This window comes from Balaenoptera acutorostrata, chromosome 11, assembly GCF_949987535.1.
Source record: "Balaenoptera acutorostrata chromosome 11, mBalAcu1.1, whole genome shotgun sequence".
Lineage (NCBI taxonomy): Eukaryota > Metazoa > Chordata > Mammalia > Artiodactyla > Balaenopteridae > Balaenoptera > Balaenoptera acutorostrata.
Window position 1 is genome coordinate 64,551,887 of NC_080074.1, and position 23,007 is coordinate 64,574,893.

The 23,007-nt window shown below is 38.6% G+C and overlaps 1 protein-coding gene across 4 annotated transcripts in view; it reads right to left on the reverse strand.

Annotated features, from left to right (window-relative positions):
* Nucleotides 1-23,007, reverse strand: part of DIP2B (disco interacting protein 2 homolog B) — a 246,157-nt gene that overhangs the window by 43,962 nt on the left and 179,188 nt on the right. For 2 of the 4 annotated variants that reach the window (XM_057556293.1, XM_057556291.1), the window contains 12 exons: nt 20,179-20,334; nt 19,575-19,697; nt 15,514-15,711; nt 13,979-14,070; nt 12,163-12,273; nt 10,393-10,516; nt 9,671-9,780; nt 6,722-6,824; nt 5,471-5,535; nt 3,312-3,405; nt 2,351-2,470; nt 472-586 (listed from right to left, as the gene is read on the reverse strand). In XM_057556293.1, the coding sequence (XP_057412276.1) occupies nt 472-586; nt 2,351-2,470; nt 3,312-3,405; nt 5,471-5,535; nt 6,722-6,824; nt 9,671-9,780; nt 10,393-10,516; nt 12,163-12,273; nt 13,979-14,070; nt 15,514-15,711; nt 19,575-19,697; nt 20,179-20,334 (1,411 nt within the window). The remainder of the gene's footprint in view (nt 1-471; nt 587-2,350; nt 2,471-3,311; nt 3,406-5,470; nt 5,536-6,721; nt 6,825-9,670; nt 9,781-10,392; nt 10,517-12,162; nt 12,274-13,978; nt 14,071-15,513; nt 15,712-19,574; nt 19,698-20,178; nt 20,335-23,007) is intronic. The other 2 variants (XM_007179351.2, XM_057556292.1) reach the window with 2 other exon arrangements.

Genomic DNA, 23,007 nt, shown 5'->3' on the forward strand with positions numbered 1-23,007 from the left:
TATGTGTATAACCAAGTCACTTTGCTGTACAGCAGAGACTGGCACAACACTAAATCAACTATACTTCAATTAAAAAATAAATAAATAAAAGGAATATACTGGCTTGGGTGTACTCTCTATATAGGTACTTTGCATATATATAAATTCTTGCAAAGTAGACTTTGCAAGAACAGTCTACTTGTAGTCTAAGATGCTAACTAAGGATTCTGAAGGGCAAAACAAGACAGAAAAAGAACTAATTCACAAATACGAGATGATAATAACTAAAGTAAAATTTCAGTTTACCAGTTACACTTAGGGCAAGAGTGGGAAAAATAAATGAGATGCTTCAAACTGCTTTACAAAGTCATTTTCACTTTCAAGATTATGAAGCAGAAAATTAGATTACACCCCTTGTCATCACCTGGTCAATTCTGCACATTTGATCAAAGTTGTAACATACATCAAGAGCACCAACATTCTGAACGATACCTGCGGATTGCGACAGTCATGGCTTCGGCGGAAGTAGCACACGGACAGATGGCCTCAGTTTTCAGACCATGGCTTTGGAACAGACTCAGGAAGGCATCACAGGATGACACAGACCCTGAGGAGTTGAAACAGATCAACTTGAAAGCCAAAAACATGATTTTCATTATTGCAGGAAACTGGTAAAGAATAGAAAGCCGACACATTTGGACATCATCAATTCCATGCAAATATTTTACTGTGCCTGTGAAATGGTTGATAGGTTTCAAGGACAAACAAATGCTCATCTAGCCCATGAAAGGTCAGTGACACTATCGAAAGTTACAACTTAAAATAAGGCTGCTCCTACCAAACTGCCCAACCAATAGCAGAGATGCACTGCAGGCAACAGGTAGCCAGTTTGGAAGCAAGCAACTCTTCCTGAAGTAACTACTGCAGTTTAGCCAGGGCATTACTAATACTCTGGCTTAGTTCCATCCTGTTCATGTATTCTCTGACTTGTTTCTTATTAAGGTCAGTCCCAGGTCTGCGTTTTATACCAAGATGATCATTGTGACTACTGACAAAAATCCACTGATGACAAAGAACACAGTAGTATCTAACGCTTTACCTGATTCTACCCTGTGGAGCCTCAAGATGTTTGTGCTTGTCAGGAAAAGCAGGCAACACGGTAAGGTCTCTAAAAGTTTTTACAAACTCCTTAGATTTGGTGACAGGGAATTTACATAAAGTCCAGACACTTGGCTATATCAAGTTACCTTCTCATAGCTCTTTTTAGTTACATGATAGAGAAAGGACCTAAATGAGTGAGTGTGGAGTGGTTTTAAAAGCTTACAGGTCCATCAAATGATGAATGACTATATAAAATGTAGTATATCTATACAATAGAATATTATATGGCAATATAAAGGAATAAAGTACAGACACAGGCTACAACATGGAGGGACCTTGAAAACATGCTAAGTGAAAGGAGCCGGTCACAAAGGACCACATATAGCATGACTACATTTATGTGAAATGTCCAGAATAGATAAACATATAGAGACAGGGAGTAGATTAGCAGTTGCCTAGGGCTAGGGGACAGAGGATGGGAAATGGGGAGTGACTGCTAATGGGTATGGGGTTTCTTTTGGGATGATGATGTTCTAAATTCAGGTCAATGGTGATAGTTGTACAACTAACTCTGTGAATATACTGAAACCACTGAACTGTATTTTTTTTTAATTTTTTAAAAGATTTTTTTTTGATGTGGACCGTTTTTAAAGTCTTTATTGAATTTGCTACAAGATTGCTTCTGTTGTTTTATGTTTTAGTTTTTTGGCCAGGAGGCATGTGGGATCTTAGCTCCCCGACCAGGGATCGAACCCACACCCCCCTGCATTGGAAGGCAAATTCTTAACCACTGGACTGCCAGGGAAGTCCCCCATGGAAGGGTACTTTAATAATTTTTATTTTTATTTATTTATGGCTGTGCTGGGTCTTTGTTTCTGTGCGAGGGCTTTCTCTAGTTGAGGCGAGCGGGGACCACTCTTCATCGCGGTGGGCGGGCCTCTCACTATCGCGGCCTCTCTTGTTGCGGAGCACAGGCTCCAGACGCGCAGGCTCAGCAAACGTGGCTCACGGGCCTAGTCGCTCCGCGGCATGTGGGATCTTCCTGGACCAGGGCTCGAACCCGTGTCCCCTGCCTTGGCAGGCGGATTCTCAACCACTGCGCCACCAGGGAAGCCCCCCATGGAAGGGTACTTTAAATGGGCAAGTTTTATGGTGTGTGAATTATCTCTCAAGACAGATATTAAAAAAAAAATGCTTACAGAAAGGGGATGAAAACCTCAGACTACCAAAGGGAAGGATATTCCCAGACTGACACTCTAGAAATACTCACAGGGATTCGCCCCGTCAGTCACGATCAACATGCGGAGGGAGCTCAGGCTCACGTCTCTCTGGTCCCGATGTGCCATCATAGCCCAGTGCAAGTCTCGGCATTTTACTAAAGCGACCTTGGCTGTAAGTGCGAGAGAGACAAAGTCAACACACACGCGTCACATTTGGTAGGCTTTAATATATTATAATACAAACATTTTTACTTTTTTTGGGAATCATGATTTTCACTTAGAGAAAATAAAAAAAGGTTTCAAAGAAATCGTTCCAGGTGCTCCGAGGCAGCGGCGACTGACTGGACACACGACTGCCTTGCTCACTGTAACCTGCAGGCAGGCCTCGTACCCTAGCCGAGGAAGCTTCGAACACCAAAGCACCCAATACATCTAATTCAGGGCCCAGATTCAGGCACAATTCTTTTTTTTTTTTTAAAACTTGGTGAAGGGCTCTTTGAGGCCTCCAATTCTTTTTTTTTTTTTTTTTAATTTTATTTATTTATGTATTTATTTATTTATGGCTGTGTCGGGTCTTCATTTCTGTGTGAGGGCTTTCTCTAGTTGCAGCAAGTGGGGGCCACTCTTCATCGCGGTGCGCAGGCCTCTCACTATCGTGGCCTCTCCCGTTGCGGAGCACAGGCTCCAGACGCGCAGGCTCAGCAATTGTGGCTCACGGGCTTAGTCGCTCCGCGGCATGTGGGATCTTCCCAGACCAGGGCTCGAACCCGTGTCCCCTGCATTGGCAGGCAGATTCTCAACCACTGCGCCACCAGGGAAGCCCCAGGCACAATTCTTAAGAATGGACATCAACTGAGATGAACTAGACAACATATCTAATTTTTTAATAACCAAACTCTAAAATCTGTCAAGGCACCAAGGCATAGAATTACGTCTCTGGAAGAGCAATTTGAAAATCCCTGAAATTGCAAACAGTCACATAATCAAAGCTTAGATGCTGTGTGTAACTACCTTTGTGGGCATGTACTCTTTGGACCCAAGAGAGAGGGCAAGTCTTCATAACAGAGTAGGGTACACTAATTGTATGCATCTTATTCATTACATTCTGAAAAGCAAAGAAAGATAAAAAGTAATCAATACCTAATACATACTTAGCATTTTAAAACTGAACTGATATTTTGTTAACAATTTTAACCATACAATACTCAAACACATGCTCTTTGAAAAAAAAATGAAAATATTAACTATAAGGTTGAAGCCTCCTTTGCGACCTATTCTCAAACCTGGTTCCCTTCTTTCTTCCTCAGAGATAATCATTGTTATGACTCTGCCATGGATCCTTCCAGTCTTTTTCCCATGTATTTACATATATATTCATCCCCAGAGAAACATAAAAGTATTTTTAACATAAAAGGCATCACACTATACATATATCTACAACTTGCTTTTTTTTTCACTTAAATTGTTCCAGAGCTAAATCTATGTACATCAGTATAAGAGATCTATACAATTTTTTTGACCTGATGCATAGTATTCTATAGTATGACTGTACCACAATTTATTTGGGCATTTCCCTATTATTGACAATTTTTTTTTGCAATTACAAACAATGTTTCAAGGAACATATTTATACTCATTTCCCTGGCACGTGTGTAAGTGTTTCTCTAGGGTAGGTACAGAAAATTTGTACTGCTGAGTCATAGGATGTGTGCTTTTACCACTGAACAGATAACTGCCAAACTGCTCTCCAACCCTCTAAGTGCTTTCATCATGTTTATGCTTGCCACATACCACAAAGGGCTGGGTCTTACACAGCAAGAAATCAACGTTTCCCTGTCGTTTACCAGAGATCCTGCCCAGACCTGTTAGGTGTTTGGGTAGATAAAGCTGAGGAACCTGAGGGGGTCATGCAATCTGGTGTCTCTCCTGCCACCCAAACCGAACATACCCAGGACCCCCTGTCCCCAAAGAGACCCAGCCTGACAGAGTAGTTAAGTCTTGGTACTTAGACTAGCCATTTTGTTCACCACCCAAGTGGCCCAAGGATACCAAAATACCACTGTAAACCTCTTTTTCCTCCCTCCCCCAAGTTTCTAGCTATGGTGACAAACTTTTGGATTTCAGGGAAAGAATGGTGTGTATAACTACTTCTTCACACGTGCCCCTATCTTGCTCTGTGTAGCAGAGAGAGAAGATTCCCTCTAACTCCTTACAAGGGTTTCTTAACCGCTGATAAAAAAAACAAAATGGGAAGGACTTTAGAAAAGAGCTAGAAAGCATGTATGCTCAAGGAATAAGGTTTTTTAAAAAAATAATTTGAGGGGTCCTGGGAGAAAAGGGAAACCGCTCCTCTTCCCCATGCTTCATTTCCTACTCTTTCTCTGACTCCTGCAATGTGTGACGAGATACTCTCAAAGGTCCTTTCAACTGCAGGATACTGTATCTCTTCTCTCTCCCCTCCTAATCAGCACACTCCATATGTAGCTTTTCCCACTTGAAATGTCCCCCCTTCTACTTCCACCCCCCAAATATCTCTATATGGCTACATCTTACCCATTTTTTAGTCCAACTCAACTGTCACCTCTTCCATAAAAATTGAGGCCACAGCTGGGAGGAAGTCACCTTTTTCTAACTCCCTTAGGATGGTACCTGTTCCTCTGTTATGGAAAGCAGTCTCATCTACCTTGTTATTCTACTCTTTCATTGCAGCATGGACTCATTCAAGACATTTTGTCCAATGGAAAGGTTAGATATTATTAAACACAGTTGCAAAGTTCCAGATATATTTAAGTAATCTTTCCTTCAGAAAAGAGAAGAGGTGACTCTCATAGTTTTTTGAAAATTATAAATGAACATAGAGTCATTTGTAGAACTTTTTAAGCTTTGAGTCATCATAGCAGATATTTAAAAGATTTTTGATCCTAAGTTCTCCTACATACTATTATGTGAAAGGTGTGCCCAACCACACAATGAAGAAAAAACAGAATTACATTCTCCTTTAAAAAAATTACCATTCGTATCACAAAATCAAATTCCCCTGGAAAATACTACTGATCTTTTAGGGGCTTAAATTTCAAACAAGCCCTGAGTGATGCTGTGGTTACACAGCACACAGTGACCCGAATCACAAGTACAATTTACACTAAAGGCCTTGATTCTGTGTAGCTTACCGCAAACATGCCATGCCATAGCCCAGCATCCTTCTTAAAGTCTAAAACATTTACTACTGTTTCCCCTAAAAGAGAAAAAAATAGGAAAAAACACAAGGAAATCATCTTTAGTGTTAAGTAGCAAAACTACGTCACTTGCCTCTATTAAACAACTGATTTGGTACTTTTAAAGAAACGACTAAAAGTTCTCAGGGTCTTCTAATTACTTGAGGGTCCCCTCAAATTGGCTGGGGGACTGATCACAGGGTGACGTGGTCACAGAAGAAACAATGAGTTTGGAATTCCTTGACTTTGGCACTGTCTTCGAGATAATTTTCTCCTAATTATATAAGGAACACATGTTTGTTTTAGAAACTTTGGAAGTTTCACAAGCGTATGTAAAAAATTATACTTCCTAGAGAAAACAAAAAATGTTGGTGTATGTATATATCTATATATTATATCTACATACATGCACATATAATTCTAAGCTTATATAATTATAATGCTTACATAGAGATAGATACTTGACTAGCAAAATTGGCACATACTGCCCTGTATCTAATTTGTTTCCACTTAATGATATACTGAAACAATCTTTAATATTCAAGAACATGAGTTTTAATACCTCAGCGTATAACCCATTATATGAATGTATTATATAATAATCAACTGCATTTGTTGGCATTTTGATTGATTTCATTACACACACGCACATATATATTTTTAACCAGACAAGAATGCAGCTCTATAATGCTGCTATAATGAGCATGTATTAACTTGTTTCATTCTATGAAAGGAAAATAAAACACTAAAAAAATTAATATTGTGAAGAACATTCTAAGGGAAATAGTCATTACACAATATATATCAACACATCTAAAGTCCAACAACCCAGAATACATTTTTGTGTTTTAATTTGTGTTTTTTGGTAGCAGAATTTCTTTGACTCTAACTCCATACAGCTGGTGGCAGCTCTAACGCATGGGGAGATGGAGGTACCTGACATTCCGCAGCTAATAAGCACATGGTTTTAATTAGTTTTCTATTTCTGCACTCTAGAAATCATGCTTTACATATTTGGTTTGCCCAGAATTTTAGTTCCTTTAAATTACAGCATATTTGTGAAAAAGAAGAAAGCAAGCCAAGAATGTGTCTTAGAGCATTTCCCTCTGAATGTGGTCATTAACTGGAGTCCGGTCACCGAGCACGCTGCTCGTAGTCACACAGATCTGAGCTCACAGTGCAGGCAGTCACGGGGTGAAGTCTGACCTTCAGAATAATTGCAGGCCTGGGACAGAGCTTGGCAGTGAGACAGCATTGCAAGGCGGGACACTGTAACTCCCATGACACTCCCTTCTTTGCTTGTTTTATACTAGAAAAAAAACCACAAAAACAAAAACACAAGAAACAACAAAATGGGTTATTTCAAATGACAAAACTAGAATCCAAAAACGAAACCCTGAAAAGCCATGACAATGGGCTGAATTTAACATTTCATATAAATATCTGAGGCTATGCACTTGGGCCCCAAACTCTAATCACACAAAGATAGGACTGGGTAATGTCAAAGCTCAACAAAAGTATGTGTGAAAAATTCTTAAAAGTTTAATTAGTTGTCAGTGTGAAGTGGCTGCTAAAGAAGCTAAAACAAACATGTGACTTCAGCTGGGTTAAAAGAAGCACAGTATCAAATACACGGCAAGAGCAAGAGCTAAAGGTGTGGAAGCTGTGGTCCCTGTCTATCAGCAGCTCCCGGCTGGGAGGGGAGACTGGGAAATGGCCTATTCACTCCTCCAAATCAATCAACTATAATTTCGCTTTTACCTCGATGCTCCATTCAAGTTGCTTTTTACCAAGATCAGTCACGTTTTTATTGTTAAATCAAAAGCACATATTGCATACGGTACTTTATCAGACCTTTCTGCAATATCTGACACCTCCTTTCTTGACACTTTCTCCTTCCTTGGCTTTTGTGATACTCCTCTTTCCTATTCAATATTCTCTCTCTCTTTCCTTTCCCTCCACTTTCTCTGCCCATCCCTTGAATGTTGGCATTCCCTGAACGTTCTGTCCTTCCTCTTCTCTTTTCACTTTAATTCATCAGGGTACCACATTCCTGATGACTCCCAATTCTCTACTTTCAGCCCAGACCTCTCTCCAGAGATCCAGACTCAGTGGGTCAACCCTTCCCCTCGAATGACCCGTAGTCCTGTGAAACGCAGCCAACCCCACCCCTCTACCTTTCGCCCATGAAAACTTTTCTTGCTGTACTTCCTATCTTAGCGAAGGATGCCATCCATCATCTATCCAGTTGCCCAAGTCAGAAACCCAAGTGTCTTTCTTGCCTCCGCCCTCTCCAGAGTTAGTCACTAAGTCCTGCCTCTTCTATTTCTTACTGTATCTCAATTCCATCCAACCACTTTTCTCCATCCCCATCACCATGAACTTGGGCTCACCTGGATAACTATAAAAGCTCCCTGTTTTCCTTCTTAACCCCACCAAACAGATAAATCTTTTAACAACATATTTATTATTATCACTCTTCTGCTGACAACCCTTTAAAAGCTCCTTATTACTCACAGGATACTTGAAACTCACTAGCAATGTCCTGTGGGTAATAAGAGGGTCCCAAGTGAAAACTGCAAGTTAATTCAGAATAGCAGAAGCTTAGAAATGTAGAGGACAGTAGTTCTACATGAGGTCAGAGAGCTAAGCAGGGGCCACATAATGAAGGGCACTTCACCTTTTAGGAAGAACCAATAAAGAAGACTGAAAAGGAGTGGTGAGCTGAGTAGTCAGGGAAGCCAGTGAGCAGTTTTAAGGGGGATGAAGGGGTGAACCATGTCATCACTGGGAGATGATATGGATTGAGAGCTAAATTTGGTATTTTATTCACCTGTTTACTTGTCATTTAAATGTACCCAGATCCCTTCCAACTTTAAAAGCAATCCTCCTTCTATCCAACATCACCACGTTACCTCAAAGCTACTGCCCACTCTCTTCCCTTTTATAGCCAAAGTTATCACTACAGGGCTCAAGTTGGGTGGATTTTTTTCCCCAAACTTTTTTTTAAATTTATGGATGTTTATTCATTAATTTAGCAAACGGTTGGTGAGCATTTACTAATATGTCTCAAGCAAGATGCAGAGTACCAAGGGCATAGCTTTTAGAGTGAAACAGATATGAGTTGGAGTCCCAGCTCTGTCAACTTTGAGTCAAAGGTTTTAGACAAACCTTTGGTTCGTTACTCAAGTTAAAGTCTTAGTCTCCTCAGTTACTAAGCAGGTTTAATTACAGCCCCCCACCTCACAGGGTACTTGTGAGGACTGACTGAGATAATGCATATAAAGCACTTGGCCTGGGCTTCCCTGGTGGTGCAGTGGTTGAGAATCCGCCTGCCAATGCAGGGGATACGGGTTGGAGCCCTGGTCTGGGAAGATTCCACATGCCGTGGAGCAACTAAGCCCTGTGAGCCACAACTACTGAACCCGTGTGCTGCAACTACTGAAGCCTGCGTGCCTAGAGCCCATGCTCCGCAACAAGAGAAGCCACCGCAATGAGAAGCACGTGCACTGCAACAAAGAGTAGCCCCCGCTCGCTGCAACTAGAGAAAGCCCGCGCGCAGCAACAAAGACCCAACCAGCCAAAAATAAATAAATTAAAAAAAAATAAAAATAAAAAAAAATAAAGCACTTGGCCTGGTGCCTGGTATGCAGTAGGACTTAATCCCTTAACTGAATTATGTTATCAATCAATCAAGTTCCTACACTAACCTTCAATACCAAACCCTCTAGCCATCTGTTTCTTCTTGCTCTTTATCTGTTTAATTTGTTCTTTTCAAGCACAGCTATTTGTCCTCCTCATTTCTCCAGTCTCTTGCTTCCCATCACCCCCCACCACTCCCATCCCCAAAGCAGCAGAAAAATATCTCTGCCAGTAAAGCATTTCTTAACCTCTGAACTTCTCTAAGTCTTTTGTAACTTTCTTATATGACAAGGATCAATTTCTTTGTTGTCTTTCTCTTGAATATCTATTTATGTTCAAAATAATTAGAAAAGAAGGGCCACTATAAGGCATTTTACAAGCCAAAAGATGGAAATCTAACAAACCAGGAGGATCTACTAACATTAAAACTACAAAAGTTAGTTTTAAATTTTGTGGGACAGCAATTGAAGCCAAAGGAAAAGCCAGAATGTACATCCTAGTCTCAGGACTTACCTCAATGTATGCTGGTTCTGTACCAGCAGGTGAGATGTGGGGTTGCCAGTCTTTAGGTGGCTTTGAAAGGTACTTGGAATCTGTTACAACCCATTTGAGCCGGGGCCAACCTAAATCAAACCCGAAATAAAGATTGAATTGCCTAAGCCATCAGGAAAGGAGTTCACAATGAATTGGTCATTTTAAATATCAAGAGACCAAATCAAGGTCATTTTATAATCAGTAAAATATCTTTATTAGTGTTTAGTGATAAATCACCAGACAATTATACCTTCTTTCAAAAGTACAATCGTTCCACATGCTAATTCCAGGCCTTGACATTACCTCAACAACTGGGAGGTCCATTTGGCAGTGGAAGTCCACTGAGGTTAGTGGTCTATCCTCTGTCTCTACATGTAGCATTTAGCTTTAGTGAACAGAGTGGTAGCTTTTCCAACCATCAGCATAAAGGTTAAGGGTGTGGGCTGTGGAATCAGACAGATTTGGGTTCAAATCGCTGCTCTGCCATATATTAGCTGTGACTTTGGGCAACTTACTTAACCTCTTTGTGTCTCAGTTTCCTCACCTGTAAAACGGGGATAATAATGGTACCTACTTCATAAGATTGTGAGAATTAAATAAGAAAATATATGTTAAGTACTTAGCTATTATTAAATTAAAACACTAATTAAAGCACTCAGCTTTAATTTTTAACTGATAATTCAGGTACAAATATTACTAACCTTTAAACTGTACAATTTCTCCATTCTGGGTTTTTGGCAATCCCTTTAGACAAACTTCACTGGTAAGAGCTAAGGCAATACCACAGCTTCCCAGCAAGAAGCCAATCTGCTGCCCTCCAGCATCCTGTGGAGAAAAGATAATGAGCAAGGTAGGGGAGTGAACGTGAGCATACTCAAGCCCAAAACCTGACACTTAGTAACACTCTGGCACTTGTGTGACACATTCATGGAACCCCCTGATATCTGGCAATTGTCAAAATCCAGTGACAATATGTTCTTCCAAATAATTTCTACAACACAATGATTTCCTGAGTGCAAATCACATTTTATTAATCTGACATTGCTAACGATGAATTCCACCAGCCAAATGTGACCTTTTTAGTTAATGGTCAGCAACACTCCTCTTTTAGATTAATCTCAGGAAATGAAATAAAAGTGAACATAGTTAAGCTGTCTTGACCTAGCCATACCCCCAAATCCAAAAGCAAAGCAATTCAGGTCAGAACAAAATAAATAATGTAAATGGACACCAAATGTCCAAATTTACAATGAAAGTGAATGGACGGTTATATCCAAGCCCATATACTCCTTATTATTCTATTTTAAAGGAGGTAGATTTAAGCCTTACAGCAATAGCCGAGGAAAAAACCAAAAGAGATAGCCTAAAGCATTTCCATTAAAATTTCATCTTAAAAGTATCATTATGAAACCACATAAACACTGCCAACTTAATAATTTAAGAACAACCCTATGATTTCCTGACCAATCTAAAGATACTACACCCATCAACCAGAGTTTCAGGCATGCTACCAATTTTTTTATTCCTTTCAGAAAATAATTTTTTTCTTATAAATCCATAGTCTCCACCATATTTGTCTTCACCATCAGCTCCCAATAATAAACTGCACGAGAAAATTAGGGTCAAACAGCTCATGGAGAAATCATTCAGTTAAACTTTGACATCTGCCACATGTGCTTATTTTAGTAGGACAGATGTGTGGTCAAAGTAAATTCTATACCCCCGAGTAGTAACACAACATCACTGCATCGCCCTTCGACTTAATGGAGGCCCCAGATGTTATGTGAAGGGAAATCCCTTCACAGAAAGGTTTCACCTATTGCAAATGTGGATTATCTGTAGTCTCTGAAGCAAGAGTGGTACTTTTTTTTTTGATGTGGATCATTTTTAAAGTCTTTATTGAATTTGTTACAATATCGCTTCTGTTTTATGTTTTGTTTTTTTGGCCCCGAGGCATGTGGGATCTTAGCTCCCCGACCAGGGATCAAACCCACACCCCCTGCACTGGAAGGCGAAATCTTAACCAGTGCACCACCAGGGAAGTCCCGAGAGTGGTACTTTTTTTGTTGTTGTTGGCTGTACCACGTGGCTTGTGGGTTCCTCGACCAGGGATTGAACCCACGTCCACGGCACTGAAAGCCCGAGTCTTAACCACTGGACCGCCAGGAAATTCCCGAGTGGTATGCTTTATAAATGGTAATCGCTGAAAAGTCAAGTATGTCCCCATAACTTTTAAGTGATATATAATACTAGAAAAATTTTATCTTGGTTGAAAACAGGTTATTTTCATGAAACTTATAAATATTCATAAATAAATTTTGTACAGCTTTCATGTTTTTAGAAAGTGAAGCTAAGTACTTAAGAAAATGGTCAGACTATTTTTGAATGTTGTAACTGAGTCAATTGATCCAAGAACCCAATGCCTGCCATGTCGCATCAGGCTACACTTCTCTTAAATTTAGCAATGTTACCTTTCTGGTAAGAGGTACCTCTATAGGCACTGGAATCACTTCGGCCAGGAGACATCCATAAAAAGCCACCATAAACATGACTGGATCATTGTTGGGGTAAACCAGGGCTACCTGTAGTACATAATGACATTCAATACAGAGGAATAAGAGGAGACTAACGCTTTCAATGCCACTAAGTGATAGATTTATATATGACATTTATCATGAACACAATACATCAGACTATTTAATGGCCTAAAGAAAATTAAGTTATTGAGAAGGATGCACAGATCTAAAAAGATCTCTGTTATTCCCATGATTATACTAGGCACAATTCGGGGACTATAATGCAATTCATCATCATCACCATAAGAATTTTTCATTTAATTCTATTGGTGATTTAGCAGTAAACAACTCACCTTTAGTAGTAAGTTAATTACTTAGAAAACCTAAGGCAATTTACTTTAGTGCAGGGCTAAAGCAATAAAATTAATGTGATGGATCTCTCTAGATAGACTAACATATTAAAGAATAAGCCTTATATCTCTCAGAGAGAACCTACAAGAATTGATGGACTCAATTACCACTTTAGGGCAAACCTAAGGTTTCTTACTTTTTAACAAATTCATTGCATTAATCCTTACTCACTTAACCAACAATGCAAGTATACTAGCAAGAAGGCATTTGGTAATAGGTATAAGCAATACTGGCAGAAACCATTATGAATATAAAGTTAATTCATTTACAAAAGATAAACAGTGAAACCTCCATAATATGTTCAAACCTGTGATCTCACCTGTAATGCATCAGAGGTAACTGACCCATCCTAATTTCCTCAAGGAATGCAAAAACACAGAAGTCACAATTGTTGTGGAGTTTGTTACTTGGCTTGGATATTCACAGATTAATATTTGAAACTTAATTATGTCACTGGACTTTTGTTTTTCCCTTTCTTTCTCTCACTTACAAATCTCTTAACTCACTCCCAAGATAAGTTCAGTTCTGAACCTTCTAGAGTTCTCAAAAAAATACTAAATCCACAAGACATTTAAACAACCCATTTCCTTTCTGCACACAAGTGTCCATGTTGTTAGGAAGACACGAAATTACCTTCTTAGGGTTCAGTGAAGATTATGATACACTCACAAGTCATACATAAAAGTAAAAGCCATACTTTAGATGCCCTTTGCCAAAATGCAGAAGTATTAAAATCTTTAGAAGGCTAGTTTAGGAAATTTTGTTATCATGAGCCTACTAAAATGAATTCTGTTGTGTATGTAGCTGGTGTTTCATTCTACAAGTCCAAATGAAAAGTAATGTTTGATGATTAGAAGTAATTTTATTTATAAAGTGAATAAAACCTTTGAATATTGAAAAAAATTTTAATGTCACCTCTAATTTAAAAAGAAATTAATGATGTCAATTTGTTTCTTCTTAGAAGTAACATAAGTCTCCCTCCCTGTCCACACAAAACCCCAGAATATTGTTTTGAAAGTTTTATGGGGCATTTTTCAAAGAAAAAAATCCAAGAGTAAACTTGATTGCTATTTTTGTTGTCTAAATATTGAAATATTTATTTACAGAAAGACTTAGGTTTCTCTTTATTTTCATTAGTAAAGAGACATGTGAATATCCTTCAAACTATAAATGCAAGAATTATAACCTGGGTTGGAACCAAACCATTTTCATTTTCTAAGAGTAAGAGTTATATAAATTGTGCTGTTGTACATTAAAAATCCAGAATGTGCATGCTAGAAAACAGTAAACATCACCTCCCTAAAACAAACAAACAAACAAACCCCCAAAAGCCAACCAACCAAACAAAAAAACCAATTACCCTGTCTCCAGGTTTTAATACAGGTTCATTTTTGGTCCCCAGTTTATTAAGCAGTGTGTAGGCCAACTTTAAACTTCTGCTCCACAACTTTCCTGGAAAAAGAAAACAGTCATATAGAAAAACACAGGCCTACTTCAGCAAGAGGGCATTCAGTTCATCAGCACACCGAATGAGATAACGGCCACTAGCAAATGATACATTAGACAAGCATCACCCTCAACACACAGAGAGGCCCTCCACCACAAAAACTGCTTTACAGTCACTCTAGTTTACGAAAGCCAGTGCTGCCTTCAAGCAAAAATGAAACACACCAAAAGCTCACTCTGATTTAGATAATATTTCAAATTCTTCTCTGAAGTAATATGAATATCTTTAGAAATAATTTGATGTGAGCTGATCAGATTTAAAGGGAAGGAAACAAGTTTTTATCACAGGACTGAAAATCAGAAGACAGCTTCTTTCTAAGCTTTTTCTGAAGAAACAATTACACATATGACACTGGATACCTGAAGTAAGTGCAAAGCAAAAGTATGACTCAAATGACTGAGCATTCCATACCACTGTATTTCAGTGAAAACAGACAATAAAATGGAAATTAACTATGTGAAACGTGGATATAGTCAAAGATGTTAAATAAGCATGTAAAGATTTGGCTAGCTGACTGCTTTCTTAAAGGGTACATGGATGAGATTAATGTACAGCTTCTGAAATGAATGCTAAAAACAATTTTAGGGGGAAAAGCCTATTGTTCCCCTCTTCCTGCTCCTTTCCCCGACCACCCTTAGAAATTCTTATTTTAGATTATGAAGAAAGTGAAATCATTTTATTTTGCAAAGATATGTTAGTTTTACACACAACTCATTCAGAGGGGCATTGAAGATGGAAACTCATGTCAATCTGCACAATTCTTTAAATAAAAACTATTTCTCTAAAATATTCTATATGGAGATCTATGGACAACGTATACCACTTGTGAAGGTAAAAAGGAATCTGCCTGAATAAACTAGTACAAAATCTCACAGCCCAAGTTGAATCCATTCTTCTTGTTATTTAAAAAAAGAAATAATAAAAATAAAGTTATTTTAAAAATTTATAAAACAAAACTAGATGGAAAAGTACTGATTCTTTGCTCATTATAGAATTTTGTGCCTATTACACGCAACAGGCAGGATGAAGTAAATGACAAAGATCTAAAAAGTAACCAATTTCAATTTTTAGATAAAACCACCTGATTTTTACCATACGCCATTAATCCTGCCCAAGTGTCTTTCTAAAATCCTCTCCTAATGTTTAAGCATCAGTGGATCTAAAAAGTCTCTTTCTTCTTTTAAATATCAGCTGGCTTGCAACAGTCCCTTTAGCAAAAGAAAATATTTGGCAACAGCTGTACTTAGAACTTAGGATCCTATTAAAATAATTTAAAAGATCTATTGAAACACAATGACCAGTAACTGCTAAATAGCAAGATAACATTACCCATGATAATCTGAAGAACTATTAGGAGAAAAGGAAGGAACTGGACTCCTGAAACTCACCGTAAGTCAGAGTGTAAATTGGTTTCCCTGTCACGTCCAGTGCAGTCAGACAGGGGCATTTTGCCTGAGTGGTGCCCCAGCGCTGCAGGGCCGACTCAAGAGCAGGAGGCCAGTTACAGATGACTCCTAATGGCTCTCCCTTCACAGGGGTCATCTGCCGTCCCTCAGGCTTGGGTTGGTTGGGGTCTGGCTGAGGTACTGTACCAAAACAACCCCAACAGGTTATGAAAATAAGATCTGAAGTAAGTACAAATACCAACTAACACAACTTAGGTCTCTAATCTCAAATATATTTCCCCTTTCCCTTTATCTTTGTCTGGCTTAAACTCACTCTGAGAAAATAAAGGACATCGTTAGAAATAGTAATCCACAAACTGGGCCTTAATTCATTTCCCCCACAGAATCGTAAAATCATATTTAATATATTTTATGCAACAAATCCTGACCCTGACAAAGCAAATCCCTGAACGTTCAAAAAAACACAAAGCATACATTTCTGTTTAGCAATTTTACAATTTTTAGTAAGCTTGTTTTTACACCTTTAGTTTGTGTCCAATGTTAGAAAGCCAGGTTCCACCTCACCAGGTTATGTTTAATGATAAAGCATTGAACTATGAATCAGAAAACCCAAGCTTACATTCGCTTTTTACTAGTGTGACCTGAGGCAAAATGAGTTACCCCAGCCTCAGTTTTCCTCATCTATAAAATGGGGATAGAACAGGGTCATATTGGACTCAGGCAGACAATGGGCATGAATGACAATGTTCCTTCCATGTCTCTATACCTCTGTGCACATCTCATATGGCCAATCCCTTTGCCTCCTGGTGAACTTGCATTCATCCTTCTCAGGATGCAGCTCTAATGGTACCTTCCCTGGAAAGCCACCCGGGGCCATTCCTTCCTTAGTGCTTCCACACTGTGTGCTAGTGCACCCTTATTAAAGCACTGAGGATGCTCAAGAGCTTCTACTACTCTATAATTTTTTCTCCCCCTTTGACTGAGAGCTCTTTTTTTAAAAAATATTTATTTATTTGGCTGCTCTGGGTGTTAGTTGTGGCACACAGGATCTTCGTTGCGGCACGTGGGATCTTTAGGTGCGGTGTGCGAACCCTTAGTTGCGACATGTGGGATCTAGTTCCCTAACCAGGGATTGAACCCAGGCCCCCCTGCATTGGAAGCGTGGAGTCTTAACCACTGGACGACCAGGGAAGTCCCTTGACTGAGAGCTTTTTGAGAGAAGACATGGTTCATATTCCTCTTATTGCCTATAGTGCCTAATACATAATGGTTGTTCAATCAATGTTAATTAAATTGAACTGAACTTGGGGGACAAGAAAGAAAAGCACTAGATCATTAACATGGGCAATTCCAGAAACTGGAGGTGACTAATATTTCATATTCTTTCATATAGACAAAACTTAAGTCCTATTAATTTTTCTACAATAAACAAGTATTATTCAAACATTAAAAAGCAAAAAAAAGGGCTTCCCTGGTGGTGCAGTGGTTGAGAATATGCCTGCCAATGCAGGGGACACGGGTTTGAGCCCTGGTCTGGGAAAATCCCACATGCCGCGGAGCAACTGGGCCCGTGAGCCACAATTACTGAGCCTGCGCGTCTGGAGCCTGTGCTCCACAACAAGAGAGGCCACGATAGTGAGAGGCCCGCGCACCGTGATGAAGAGTGGCCCCCACTTGCCGCAACAAGAGAAAACCCTTGCACAGAAACAAAGACCCAATGCAGCCATAAAAAAAAAAAAAAAAAAAAAAAAAAATCCTGTATTTTCATAGCAGGAAAGGTAATTTACATATAGAACAAAAGGCCAAGTATTCACTGAGTGCCAATTATGTGTACAAGATGTGATAAACATTGAGAAGATAAATGCTGCACATATCATTCTTTGAACAAACATTTATTACTTCTAATAATACCGGGTACAAGGAATACAGGGCCCATGCCCTCTAGGAGTATCCAGAGTACAGTGGGGACACACTCATACACAGAGCTAAGTAAACATGACCAGTGCATGACAGAGACAGGTACAGAGAAGGCAGAAGAGGGCCATGCCACCCAGCTTAGGGGATGGGGTCTCCCACCTGGAGGAGGTAATGCCTGAGCTGAGTCTTAAAGGGAGTGGAAGGGTAGGGATTAGCCAGGTGAGTAGGAGATGAGAGAAGCATTATAGAAGAGAGAACAGATGGAACGAGCAGCAAGTATTAGAAGGGTAAATGAAATATGAAATAAATTTTATTTTACAGCTCAGTTTAATGACAGGTTGGGGAAACTTACTTAAAATGTCATTCATTTTTCTACTGATACAAAACTAACAGTTTCACTTCCCAACTCACTGCCCTAGGTAAATAACATTTGCGTATTCTCAGACCCTAAACCACCAGATTAAGTATAAAAATAAACATGGGTGATTCTAAATAAATAGTTTTCTTTTTATGGACAGATTGTATATATGGTAGGCATAGTTCTGGTCATAAAAGTCTGTATATTATTGCCATCCATTAGGCCTCAATGCAGACCCTGGGGCACACTCTTCCAGACTTCCAAAGACATATAGGTATTTTTCTTTTCCAAAGGTAATTGTCATTCAAATAAAAAATTGTTGCCTATTTAAAATTAGTGGAAAGCTGTTAGCTCTATTCTAATTGAGCTCAAGTATGAATATTGCTCAAGTATGACTCTATTAAACCTTGACCTTCACTTGCTTAGTCAATACACAGTACTAAAAAGACTGAAGGGGATATTACTGGCACAGACACCTTGAAAATATCAGTCCATCAAGAAAGATGACCATAGTTCAATGAGTTTAGTGACTCCTAAAGAAACAGAAATTCATCTTAACCTCATACGTCAGGTTGCTTGTTGCTTCCTGCTGTACAAAGTGGGCTAAGACTGGATTTGGTCTACCAACATGCCTAGTTCCATTAAGGTCTGATGTGATCAAAGCCTACTCTTAGCCTCAGGACGTAAAAATGGACTGCAAAGCTACCAAGGCTTAGTTCTTTGGACGAAAGCTTTTGTTAGGTAGAACTATCAAATGGCCACCCTCATTCCATCTGTGCCGCCATATAGTCCCCTCCCAATCCTTCTGTTAAATTCTAGACATCATATTATTTTATCCCTAAATATTTTTTAAATTATTGAATGAATAAATCACTCTTATCACTTCCTCTAGGGAGCCTTCCCTAACTACACAGATGAAACGGAATTCTTCCCTTCTCCAAACTGCCTGTACCAGTTGATACATACTTATTGACTAAACTCAGCTTTCACCTATAGTATGTGTTTTGACTAAATTGTAAACAACAACATGAAGGAAGAAGGAAGTGACTGTATTTTCGTGAACCTATTTCACGATCTACCATGTTAAAGCAGATACATATATGTGTTGACTGGTTGATTTAACAAAACGACTGGGTTATATCAGAAAAGAATGGGCAGGACTTCCCTGGTGGCACAGTAGTTAAGAATCTGCCTGCCAATGCAGGGGACACGGGTTCAATCCCTGGTCTGGGAAGATCCCACATGCCTTGGAGCAACTAAGGCCGTGAGCCACAACTACTGAGCGCACATGCTGCAACTACTGAAGCTTGCGCACCTAGAGCCCATACTCCACAACAAGAGATGCCACCACAATGAGAAGCCTGTGCACTGCAACGAAGAGTAGTCCCCGCTTGCCGCAGCTAGAGAAAGCCCACGTGCAGCAACTAAGACCCAACACGGCCAAAAAAAAAAAAAAAGAATGGGCAAACTTTTGAGATCGAATTTGACACTCCTGTTCTAGGATAATGCCAAATATAAACAATTTTAAAAATTATGTGTTTGTTCCTAATTTCAAAGAGCATATTTCTGTGTTCCATAGTTATCTCTTTGTTTTTCTCTCCCCTCCCTCTTTACTTTTCATCTGAGATTTAAAATATAAAGAGCAGAAAGCTATGAACTCTTTCAACCAAAAACGATGCCTTGTTCATCCTTAAATCCTATAACACCTAACATGTAGTAACTGCTTATGAAATTTCTAAGGAATATACGTGTTTGTTAATATTACCACTACCTTCCACAATTTCTTCAGAGTCATCCACAAAAAATTCTTTTAAGGGAGGCCTTTTGGGTCGTTTCAGAGTGTTGAGAAGCTGCTGGATTTTTGTGGATACTCTGCTACTGACAGGAACACCTATAAGGGAAAAAATGGTAAGTTAAAATTAATTGATTTTAGGGATATTTCAGTTTCTCAATTCTCTTAGGAGCTTTTATTTCTAATGATGTTTGGCCTTTGTCCACAGTCCATTCTATTTCAACTGGGCCAAATAGGTACAAATACGTACATTATCATTTTTATGACAACAGAGAAAAAATATGCTATTATTAATACTGTTTAAATATTTCATCTAACATTCCTTTTCTCTCATAGCATTCTTTTCTTTTTCCATACTTTTTGTTCAGAGTATCTTTCTGAAAGTATAGACTAAGTGTGAACAAGTGTTAGTGCTGCTACAGTGCAGATGTTGAAAAGAGGGAGCTCAAGATGATCTGTGTGAGTAGGTCAATCGCAGTATAGTTCTGCCACTGCTGGACATCAGGCACTGCTATTTATAATTCGAATTTTTTCTGTTTAACTAATATGCCCTATTTAGCTATCAAACAGAAATGCCTACCATCAGCCGTATCCATGAGGCTGGACCTGTTGGATCCTTTGTGCATGCCTTTAACTATCCCCGATGGGGGTAGATCAATATTTGCTGGGCGTATTGAGGAAGATGATGACGAAGAAGAGGTAGTTGTAGTGACATCAGGGGGAGCAGAGAAATTCTCTAAGAGGGAAGAAACCAAAATTTAGAATTATATTACATTAGCAGTAAAAATAAGAATCTTTAAATCTTTTTTTTCTGGTTTGGTTTTAAAGAAGAAAGAAAACTACATAAATGGGACACTAGCTCCAATAAAACAACCTTTAAAATCACATTTTACTAGCAAGATATAATGAGAGAGGAAGAGGTTAAGCCAGGGCATATCAGCTTTCTAAAATTATTACTCTTGAGAACTTGAGCAGCCTTAGTAAGATCAAATCGCATATCAAATATTTCTCAAAAACGTTGTTTTCTACACAGAAAGTCTGGTAGAAATCCAATGTTATAGAAATAACCATAATAAAATAAAAATTGCAAGTGACTTCAAAATGAAATCAAAGTATGATCATTATGGCTACTAACAGTCTAGTCTTCCGAGCATTTCTTCATGTTTATGTTGGTTTATCTATGTTTCTTCTTTCACTGAAGACAGAAATTGTGTCTTGGGAGTCAGATTGCTCAAGTTCCCAAATGAAGAAAACCAGATAAAATCCGCTTTTAATTTTTATAAAATAACCAATAGGTTACTTGGATCTACTTGACAGAAAAGGTTCTTCCCTTGCTCTAAGCATGATTAAACAGTGTGTTATATTCTGCTTCATGTAGGGATTCTTACTATAAAGAAATAAGGATATAGTTGGAAGAGAGCCATTCAACAGGGATGTGTTACAAAAAACTTAGAAGAAGAAAACGAAAATTAGAGGAAGCAAAATACACAATTCGCAAGAATAATGAAAGGTCACTCGTAACTATGAAAGAGGGGAAAAGCATAATATAAACAATTTCTAAAATCAATTTGGGAGTAAGCTTTCCATGCCCCAAAAGTCTAAAATTACTAGTTTAATATTTTTAAAAGCTTTAAATACTTTGCACAAGTATATTGCAGTATATTCTTTCTATAGGATAATGTGATAACAAGGCTTTAAAAATAGACATTTTTATTTGACCCAGCAATTCCACTTATAGGAATACATCCTAAGAGGAAATAATCAAACAAATGCACAAAGTTGTGTGTTCAAGGATGTTCATTCCAGTTTCATAATAACAAAAAACTGGATACTACTTAAATGTCCAAAATAGGGAAACGGCTAAAATAAGCTAGGGCATAGCCATACAGTTGCATATTTTGAAACCATTAAAAAAAACAGTATAATTCTGTATTAATGATATAAAAGATGCCTGTGATACACTGCTAATAAAAGCAGGTTATGAACATTATATTTAGTACAATTTCACTTCTGTAAAAACAAAAACAAAACCTTACATATTTAGATGCAAATACGGTCTAGAAGGATATACAGGAAAGTGATAACACTGAAGTGTTATCCATACGAAGTGTGTTTGTAGATTATTTTTCCCTTTATCTGTACTTTCAAATTTTTCTTTTAGAAACATGAAATTACTTCTGTTAGAGCAGACATTCAAAAGGCAATAATGTTGGATAAAACGGTTCCTGTGGGTACCTGAACCAATAACTTTTCACAGAGTGGAAGCAATATGAGATATGAGGTCAGATGAAATCATCTTGTTAACAAAAATTCATGTAAAGTTAACTGGGTATCAGGAAAATATTTTTAACAAGTGAAAGTGCTCTCTTTTGGACAATGTGGGAATCAAGCCTGACCCCACATGGCTCTGCTGCTCTTACCCTCCCAGCAGAAGAGGGGTGAGCATGCTCATCTGCAGCTGCTTCGGGAGCTTCAGTCGATTAAGGGCACAGCTCAGAGTGCAGGACAAGCCTTCAGTTGTTGGCACTTGGCCTTTTAATGTAGGCAAGCATACCCTCAAGGTAGCTGTTTTCTTTAACAATTATAGGCTTAAATTGAAAGGTTTCCAAGTTCTTCTTTTCAGAAATCAATTAATAGAATAAAGATACATATAAGGTGAAACAGGAAGGTCAGTGATATAAAAATTAAGACACCAAAATGCAAGTGGATTGTTAAAAAACAAGGAAAAGTATCACAGACACATGATGTTCATATACATCACTTAGTGTCATGTGTACCAACTAATTAAGCAAAAGCAGAGATCTGAACTGTATCTTTATCTGCAGATGTCACAGACTCTTAGAACACACACACACACACACACACACACACACACACACACACACACACACAAAGCAGAGCCAAGCGAAAGCTATACTCCATAGAGGAGCATTGGCAGCAGGTAGCAGCTCACGGAGCACCAACATTCTCAGCCCGCACACTCCATTGTAGCAATAGCACAGCAGCAAGGACAATAAATCCAGTCTTTATGCTAAAGACAAAAGGGTCTTATTGATATTGTCTTAGCTCAGAATTTGCTCAGGTTTAATTTTTTTTTTGTTTGAGAGAATGTAGACAACAATCCTGGGAAAATCTAATACGTTACATCTTTTAACACCTTTTACTTGATGGAATATTCTCCAATAGGGATAAACCACACTAAGACTGGTGTTATATCTTGCAGCTTGAGTATTGCTTATCGAAATAGCTATGGCTTCAGGTGGGCAATACTATGTACCAATAATGCAGACGCTCTCTATCATTCCAAGTGTAATGCTCGTGTTTCCTTCTTTGCCTCATTAACTGTCATGTTCTTTCTGATTCTATTTTTTTTTTAGGCCACCCTGAAAAACCTAACACAAATCATAAC